Raw genomic sequence first — 9998 nt, 5'->3', positions numbered from 1 at the left:
TCCATCTCTTGTCTAACTGCTCTAGATAAGACTTCAGGCACTTTACTGAGCATAAGAGAAGGGTGTATGTCCTTTTCTTCTTCCTAACCTTAGTGGAAATGCCTTAAGGTTTTTCTCCAGTTAACAAAATGCTGGCTATGGGATTATTGCACACACCTTTGGAGAAACTGAAATATACTCTATCCCTAGTATCTCCATGACTTTTTATCATGAAGTGATACTGGGTTTTGTAAAGGTCTTTTCTGCATCTATTCACATGATCATGTGATTTGAAATTAAGTATGTTAATTTTGAAATATCACATTATCAATTTCTTTATGTTGAGACATCCTTGAATGCAGCAGCTGACAATGTTTTTATTTTTATATATTAAATAAACATAGTTCAGTATTTCCTATTCTTTCCACCTCAACTTCTTAAACTGTGGTTGCAATTCCGTATAAGGAGACATAACCAGATGTGATGATTATGGGGAAACTTGGAAAAAGTTTTCTGATTGCACTAAAAAAGATTCAAAATCAAATGCACGATGAATCTGTTGCATTGTGGTGTGGGCAGTATCCCCATGCTGCATCACATGACTTCCCTGCAGCCTTGGTTATGAACACTTACACACTTGGCACTGCGTATCCAGTCAGGCCATACACCAGCAGCCAGTGCTTCCTGAAAAAACTCAGCTCAGAGTAGTGATTGCTCTATGCTATGAAGTGCAGTGTTTTGACTGTATACATGACACCTAATGGCCTAGTTACGGAAACTTTTGTAATAAAATGTTTGATTTTTAAAATGGTAGGCTTGAATCCTTATTTTTCAAAAATTAGTAATATCTGGTTGAGATTAAGCTTATTTCTATCTGCAGTCACATGTATTTGTGTAAAATGGCATTCTCAGCGTTGGTGTTTATAAAAACCAAACTATCAGCCAACTCTGAAAACCATGCAAGGTCTTCTATATCCTGAAATATCAAGATTAAATTATTTATGCAAATATAAATAAGCATGTTTGTCTTATTAGTATGCAAGCTTTCTTTCATCTTTAATAAGTGCTAAAATCATACATGCTTTTGAAAAATTACCAGCAGTAAAAATTTCATTAATATGCCTATTTTAGTCCTCTTTATACTTGAAATTGTATAAGACTTTCTTGAGGGGAATATAGTTTCCAGTGGAAAAATATGAAGCCCTCCTTAGTCCTCAAAAGACAAAGTGGGCAAATACAGCCAGAGAAAAGGTATCCAATCAATCAGTTACAGTAGATTAGTGAGTTCTAAAGAGAGACACACATGATGAAGATTAGGAACCAGGTCCTAACCAACTTCCTGGATGAGATCATTTTTTTAACTCAGGGTGTAATGTTGAATAGAGGTTTGCTCTGTATGAAAAAGATATGGGTGTTTGGAATTAACATATAGTTCCTTGTAAGAGTTTGCATTGCATTAAGTAACAATAATATTGACGTCTGCTCTTCATTGAAAACTCTGAAAAGATAGTTCATATGGTTACAGAGACTATGGGAGGTGGGGTAAAAACAGACTATTGGAAGTTCTACATACTATGGAAAATTCTATACACTATAGGAAAACCCTATACTCTTTGAAAAAAATATGTACATTATAGGAAACCCTATATACTATAGAAAAATCTTCTATGGAAAACTCTGTACTCTATATGAAGGACTTTAAGGTTTGTTTTTTTTTGAGAAACAAACAAGTGGGAAATTGTTTTGAGAACGTGACTTGATTTCAGTGTTACAAAGACTGTCGTAGTGAAATATGCGATTTTGAATTAGATGGAAACAAGAGACAATATTCTTATCCAAGGTAACAAATGAAAAGACTTTGTCCCACGTAAGAAAATAAGACATCAGGTCAGAGTAGAAGCCAGACTGACATGGTCCATGCAGATGTTGCAGAGATAGCATATGCCACCACTCTTACTTTCCATGCAGAGAATTAGTGTCAAGAGAAGGGTCAGCACTTGCACATAATCAATGAGACAAATTCAATCATAAAAAACAGAAACTTCATTTTAAAGCAGTATTTATTACCGAAAAGAAAGAAAAACATGATGCTTAATATGTAAACTATCAAATATTTATTCAAATCTCCACTTATTTTCAAGTGAAATTATGTACAAGAAAGACACACAAATATCGAAGCAGCTAGAAGCATAACAAATGGGCAACTCCACAAATACAACTGAAATATAACTCAACATTGTGAATTGGAGTGACGTCATATTGCACCAAAATGCATTCCATATGAAAACATGGACAAGAAACATTTCCATCAGACAGCACACATTTCTCTATGCTTTCCCACTTGTACAATCAGACCATGGACACCATCCCACAATGAGTTTGCTACAGCAGAGCTCTCCCTAGGGGGAAGTCATTCAGCTGTAGAAGAACCCACATGATTTCATATATCACATGTTGTCACAACACCAGAGCCAAGGAATTTGAAGACACCACAAGATCCACAAATAACAGTTCCTCTGCACTCTCTGCACTGCTCACAATTTATTATTCAACATTTTTGTACCAAAGCCATCTTACCCTTTAAGTATTCGCTACTCAATGTAAGACATTGTGTGAGGTTTGTGCAAACTATAGCCATCACCTTCACCAAGGATCATCATCCCAATGCCAAGGTAAAGGACTCTGCCAGAAATGAGGAGTAAAGAGAACACAGGGCACCATTCTGTCTTGACAGCATCTTTCTAATTCTGTGTTGATATCACCAGAATAAAGCTACCATGCTCCTGCCATGTGTCTAATGCTCCAAGGTCATGAGAAACACAGTCTAGATCCAACACAGGTCTTAGCATGCTTGTAAATTACAACTGGAGCACAGATCAAATTACATTTGTCACCTTGACTACTGCTGGGCTAAGGCAACTCCACCAGAACCACTTAATGATGTTTGCAGAAGAATGGAAGGGGTGTGAAGTACATTTATCTACAGTGTCTAATACCTTTACATGAACAAACCAACACACATAAGAATTTCTCTACTCTTTGATGGAAGAAGAAAAACTTAGCATGTCAAATACTTAGATAAAATGTGTAACCCCATATTTCAGCAAAGTAAGTCCAGATATACTAAAATAAAGAGGTGTGCAGGTTGACTGAATCCTGAATTACTAACTAAAACTTTCCCTTCCCAGTGCATGACTACCATGTAAGTCTCAGTACAATAAGAACTATGCACTATGAAATTCAGGGTTTGGGTTTTATCTGAGAGAGAAGACAAATTAAGTTCTCCAAGCATCTAGCACAAGAGACCAGTTGTAATGCATTCTCAGGAACGTGCTTAGTATAAAACCACAGGCAGCCAGAACAGCATTAGAGAGACTTAACTACATTTTTGCATCCTGTTGGCAAAGGTAGAAAACATATCTGATACTTATGCTTGCAAAATTCCCACATGTTGAAAAGCACTGACTCTCATTATTACTGTACTGAAACCCATTGACAGAAATAGAAATTGGGGCCAATGTCTGCATTCAAAGTATACAAGCTTCTGAAATGAAGCATATACTGCAATTGCTACCAATTGTAGAAACTTCTAAGAGTGAAACACTCTGGACATAGATAATATCAAGAAGAACCTTGTTTAAAACTTAGTTGCAGATTTTGCAACAGCAGTAATGAAATGCTCAGAGAAAAGGATTGGCTAGCAAGTCTCTCCAAGAAGATGGCTGAGTAACTCAAATCATAAGAGAATTCTGGTGGTTTGTCAAATAATCACTACCATATATCTACATACATATAGGAAAACATAGGTTTAATGATACAGGATTTTTGCCTTCAGGGTATTAAACCGTGCTATTGACTAGTATCTGAAATAAGGTGAAGTAAGTAAGTAATTTCTCCTGCTTTAAACATTCATCCACTGCAAATAATGTGGCTGGATTTTGTGGGTTTTTTTTTCTCCAAAGTACTTTTCAACTTTAAGATAATATTTGATTGTATTATTTAGTAAGTAGAATAATAGAGAAATTCTAGGAAAGGATTAATTTGTAAATTCTCTGAAACAAGACCCTTCAATTCTAGGAGCTGGAACCCATAATGTCTTGTCTCCTGGGAAGATATGACTGTAGTTCTGAGCCTGTAGCTATTAAGGGTCATCAGTAAGAACATATGAGGTCTACCATCAAAATGTGCCTTTTTATCAGACCAAGCACAGCCCACTTAGAGCTGTAACACTCAAAGATCTAACTCATTTTCCCACAACATGCTGTGCAAACCACAGTCACAGGAAGTGCTCAAAACACAGTTACTGCTGCAGAGAGGTAACTGAGCCTTTGTCTTCTCCTCCACCCCCCCACCATCCCCCTGCCTTCAATACTGCCTTTATTGGCTTCATCAAGAAGTAACAAAGATGTAGCAAGCAGGTCTTCCAACCGATAATTAATTCAGCTTAAAAATCAGTAGTGTACATACTAAAGTGAGCTAGTGTGTTTACTATTGAGTTGCAGCAGTCATCCACGTGGCTGTCAGACGCCTAATGAGTCACCATTTCTTTGAAAGTATTATCTATAAAACTGTGGGCAGTTGTTGATACTATAAAAGCACCTTTGATCCAAACAGGCTGAAATATGCATGGAGCAGGCAGCTGTTTGGAGGCTGAAACCACCCTCTGCATTTCCAGCCAAGTGGAAATAAGGAAAAACAGGGGATAATCCCAAGGAATTAAATAAAAGTGGCAGATTTTTCACTAAGGAAATCTTGGAATGTGAGTCTTTCTATAGTTACCATCTTGAAGGCACAGTCTCAAACACTGAAGCACATGGAACAGTTATCTTATGTAAATGAAACAGAAATAGATTTTAGAAAAGAAAATGAGTAAGTAGCACTAACAGTATCACCATGAGTTGGTAAAGAACGGCAGTGTCTCATAAAACAGAAACGGCGAGTTTTCTACATGGTCATAACTCATGCCTTTGCACCAATATGTGACTTAAAAAACAGATCATTTATTTTTAGATAGAAATTTTAAAATTTGATAAAATAAAGGATTGCTTATAAAAAAATTGGCTGTTAACTCACTATTTTAAAGTACAGTACTAACAATCAGTGGCCTACCTAGAGGTCACACTTTCAACTCTTAAATATATTGAAAGACTTTTGAAATACTATTTATGGGGAAAATTTAGCTTAACTACATAAGCAGGCAGTAATTCTTTTACTCATATACAATGTAAACAGAAGCTATGCAAATGACTCATTATCTCCTCTAATTTATATCCTCTATGAGCTTCTTGCCATGACTCAATTCCTGGCTTGACTGATTAGCAACATAAAACACCATCCTGCACTCCATCAGCACCAACACACAGCACATTACAAAGCAAATGATATTCAAATAAAGCAAGTTTTTTGACCCATTTTCATTGGAATATCAAATCTATTTCTTTCCAGAATAGGAAAAAGAACTACAAATAAAACTCCATTCACTGCTTTTCTACTACTCACAACAAACGCAACTAAAACCATTGTCTTCCATACCACATAGACCTTATGAGACAGGCACTAATAGTTTTCATGTGTTCATTTCAATTAATGTAGCTTTTAAAATATGGCTTACAAATATTCTATGACTGTCTTTATAAAAAATAGGAATAATTTTTATCTTATTCATTAAAATAACGTGGGTACCGCATTGTATATTGTATATGTGATTTTCCTGCTCTTTAAATGATTTACATACATCTTATTTTATTTTTAATATATGAATGTCTGTATGTGTGAGCACCGTGGGCAACCCTTGTGCACACAGATGGCAGAAGTTGGATTCTCTGGAACTGTAGTCACCCATGGCTGTGAGCCACCATGTGGGTGGTGGGAACTGAACTCAGGTGGCCTGCAGGAGCAGTCAGAGTTCCCAGAAGCTGAGCCAGTCCCAATTCTGGGTCTTCCTTTTTAAAAACACAATCTTCCTAAAGTAGTGCTGGGACCTTGGAAGGAGCTTGGGTGCACTGGAGAGACCAAAGCTCCTGCTTAATTACCTTCTCAGGATACTCATTTGCATTCAACAGACAAGCTTTGACATTTCTCTGACTTTGTTGTAGGACAGTGAAATGTGGTTACTGCTAATCAGAGACTCCCTGCACTTCTTGTTATCCTGACCCGGAGCTGTCTTTGCACACCTCCCTTACAAGACATCCACAAAAGTGGGAGATGCTCTCTTTCTTTGCATCTCATTCACCTGCAAATTGAGAGAAAACAGTGAGTTGGCCAAAGGCTGCTCCCGGCTTATTATGAGAGCTTCTGCTAAATAGTTGTCTTCATGAAAACCATCTGTTGCTGTTCCAATGGCAGTTGAGGAAACAATTTAGGCAGACACATAAGGCAATATGAAAAAAATTAAAATGTTTCCAAATGTATACTCTAGTGTTAGAGAGACTTGGGAGCACTGGGATCGGAACTCTGTCAGCTGGCTAGACCCTAAGCCCAAAGGGTTGGGGGAGTGGCGGGGAGGGGAAACACACACAGACTGTGGGTGTGCACCTGTAATCTTATAAGTGGGACTGGACAGAGCCATGTTTGCTAGGACAAATGGTAAATCTCCTGAAGAAAGACAATGCTGGTCCTCCTGCCAGCTAAGCAAACCCACCATTTATAAGAGCTACTTGAAATCAAAGGGGAGAATCCAATGCTTTAAAAGAGACAAAATAGCACAGTTAAAATATCAATCAGTGGAAATATAATTGTGTGAGAAGAATAAAATTGCACCTAAATTTTGGTAATCTAGGTGCTTTAAAAATTACATGTTCAAGGCTTTGTATACTAAACAAAGAATATTTTTAAATAGAGTATTGTATATCTTAAACTGTTTAGGCTGCATCCAGCACAAACATTAATACATGTAATCACATGTACATACACACACATTAATCTAAAATACAAAAAAATTACTTTGTATAAAAACACACATTATAAGTGTGTAGGAGTATTTCTAAGTAAAAAGTCTATTTTACAAGTTCTCACTAAAACAATTATGAGCATGAATCCCATGATTGAAGAAATGCTGTGTCCTCTTAGGATATAACTTCAAAATAAGACAAAACTCCATGGAGAGTATTTTAAAGAAATATTGATTTCTCTTATGCTTGGTTAAAATGTATTACAATGGCATTATAAATTTAATGCTACAAAAAAATCTTTGAAAAGAGAGGAGGAATAACAAAGCATACCCTGAGCTCACACAAGGAAAGACAAGTAGATAATACAATGAGACCAACCAGCCAGAGAGTACATTAGCTTCAGGAAGAACCAAGTCTCCAAGGACCCTCTCCATGGCTTTACTCCATCTCATAGGTAAGAAGAGGACTCTGCCGCGTTAAATCTTATGGGTCTGGTATAAAAATAGCAATATAAAAATATGCACCTCCAGCAACATCTACCAGAGATAGATGACAACAAAGTAACACTATTTTAGTTCTAGAAACTAGACACAGATTTTGGAAAGCCCATGTTAGTAAAAACAGCAGGAATTGTTACAAGTTCACTTAGGGAAATAAACACTTGGTTTGGCCTTTTGAAAAAAAAAGTTAACTTTGGGTATTCATTAAATGTCATTGAGGCTTTAAAAAGCTGAATTGGTGAATTGTTCAGGATTAAAATCACCATTTGTACTTTGGACAATTAACTATGAACTCAGTGGTTTTATTAATTAGGATAATTTTTAAACATCTCATTTTTAAGTGGTCAGAATGTAAGGGATGAAATTTACTGTGTCCGTGCTGAGCATTTAATCTTTGGATGTTAGAAATAAGGGTTTCAAAATCCCATCATTACAATAATCCCAGTTGAAAATTGCCCAGTGTTCTCTCTGTACCCTGTACCCTGACCCTGTACCACCCAGCTGAACACACATACTGAAGACTCCCTTCCAATTGGTTTGTTCAGTTACTGCTTTTGCAAGTTGAATTATAATTAAAGGGAAGAAACGATTGGACAAGCCTAGATTTAGAAGTAGAAACATTTTAGGAGATCAGCTGAATGTCTTCCTAAGCGGTGACATTTCTTCCATAGTTTTTATGTAAGTCTGAGCTTTTCCTAATTGATCCAGATAGTTTTATCCAGAGGCATACTTTAACAGAACTCTAAAGGGAATGCACACACTGTCAGAAATCATCACTGTGTAAAAACAGCCACAAAGTGAAAGGAAAAGTGATTAGAACTACTAACGCTGTATATGAACGTGCTTATAGAGATAAAGCTCCATGTTTAGTTCCATGGGCAGTTTCTCCCGGGTTGATGCTGTATTGGAGTGATTAAAATTTCCAAGGAGGTTGTTCATCCATGATTTACCAAAAAGTACACGTTGTCCACAACTAAGGAGCCGGGATGAAAACAAAGTGGCACTCCAAACACCAAACCTCCCAACCATCGGTGAAATAGTCTTTAACCTAACAAATTCTCCATGATTTTTATTCAAACACAGTTCCCAGGATTGCCTCATGAATAATAGCCTCAAGAAATGCTCCTTTAAGGCATTCAAGAAAATTAAGGTTTGTGGATGTAGATCAATGGTAGAGTGTTTGCCTGGCTTTTGCAAAGCCCTGAGTTCAACCTCAACCTACACACACACATACACACACACACACACACACACACACACACACACACACACGTGTGTGTGCGCGCACACACAAAATACTCCCCCATACACAATACTCCCCCATCTTTTGTTCTGATGCTCTGATTATAAACCATTGAAAGATAAGTGACAGCCATGTTGGTCACTAAAGGAAAACAATCCAAGGTCTATGTAAAATAAAATTATTTCTGACCCCTTTGCCACAATAATGACTTCTTTTTTCAGAAAAATAGAAAACACTTTTCACAGTATAGATGTCCCAGTAGGTAAAGCTATGTTTACAGACACCCTACATACAGAAAACACTTTGGTCTTCTAGTTGAAGGTTCTCAGTCACTATAAGAAATGTTGCAGAGAATCATATCCCAGTAACCAATGCCCTTTGTCATTTTCTCCAGACTCAAGAACTGAGCTTGCCTCACTGTATGACTTGAATACTAGCTTTCTATAAATATACTGAGTTACCAGTAAACTGCCCAGAAATTAGTTTGAATACACTAGAAGATATGAATAGAAATAACCGGTTCTTTTAGTCCATCACCCAAGTTGTGTTTTCTTGAAATAAAGATCCATTTTGTATCTCAGTCCTGAGCAGATGGCCAGGACTTTGATGTATGAAGTTCATAATTCTTTAGAGTCTTCTGGTACAACTTCTAGTATTATCTGTAATGTTCTGGTTATCCTGTCTACAAAGAAATAAGGAGAGATTAAAATGCATGGAAATCAGAATGGTATAAAAAGAGCAAACTGAATTATTTGGGGGATGAATACTGAGAGTGCATAGCCACCTTCTTTGTAGTGCACTTTCAAGAATTATTTACTTCATTACAATCTTATCATGCTCAATTAATTTACTTGTCACTCCTACAACTTCCCATGATGCTTCCTCAGTAAGAATATATTAATATTTTGCATTCAAATAAGAACACTTATTTATGAACCAGGAGGCTGAAAATATTTTGAGACAATGGGACCAAGATACAAATAAATGTTTACAGATATGTTTCATGTTCAGCTCAAAATGGGTTTGTTCTCTTTTCACATAGGAGATGACAACCAATTTCTCAGGACAGTCAGGAGAGGAATATTATTTTCAGTGTCTAATTTGTAGTATTGTTGAGCAAATTACCATGTTTCTCAAGGCCTTGTCTGTCTCATAAATAGAATGAGAAACTTGGACTAATCTGGGTCATTTAGGTCTGGTCCTTAGACAAGTTACATTAAGCATCATCCACAATTCCAAAGTCGCTCCAATTTTAATTGTTAGTCTCCAATTAAGAAGCTGAAGGCTTAACCCAGCAAGAGGTCACTGTAACAGACACTAAAATACAAGAACCCCTGAGTTGCATTATGTCAAAGGATACTTTTTACCCACAGCCCTAGAGCGCTG

The 9998-nt window shown here is 36.8% G+C and overlaps 1 protein-coding gene across 2 annotated transcripts in view; it reads right to left on the bottom strand.

Annotated features, from left to right (window-relative positions):
• Positions 1 to 2076: 2076 nt before the first annotated feature.
• The window catches only part of Slc7a11 (solute carrier family 7 member 11), a 78965-nt gene continuing 71043 nt past the window's right edge, over positions 2077 to 9998 (bottom strand). For both annotated transcript variants that reach the window (XM_040754450.1, XM_040754451.1), the window contains exon 12: positions 2077 to 9294. In XM_040754450.1, coding sequence (XP_040610384.1) covers positions 9230 to 9294 — 65 coding nt within the window. In that variant the 3' untranslated portion in view covers positions 2077 to 9229. The remainder of the gene's footprint in view (positions 9295 to 9998) is intronic.

The sequence above is a fragment of the Mesocricetus auratus genome, unplaced genomic scaffold, assembly GCF_017639785.1.
Source record: "Mesocricetus auratus isolate SY011 unplaced genomic scaffold, BCM_Maur_2.0 Super-Scaffold_100011, whole genome shotgun sequence".
Lineage (NCBI taxonomy): Eukaryota > Metazoa > Chordata > Mammalia > Rodentia > Cricetidae > Mesocricetus > Mesocricetus auratus.
This window is presented reverse-complemented; position numbering and strand designations above follow the sequence as displayed.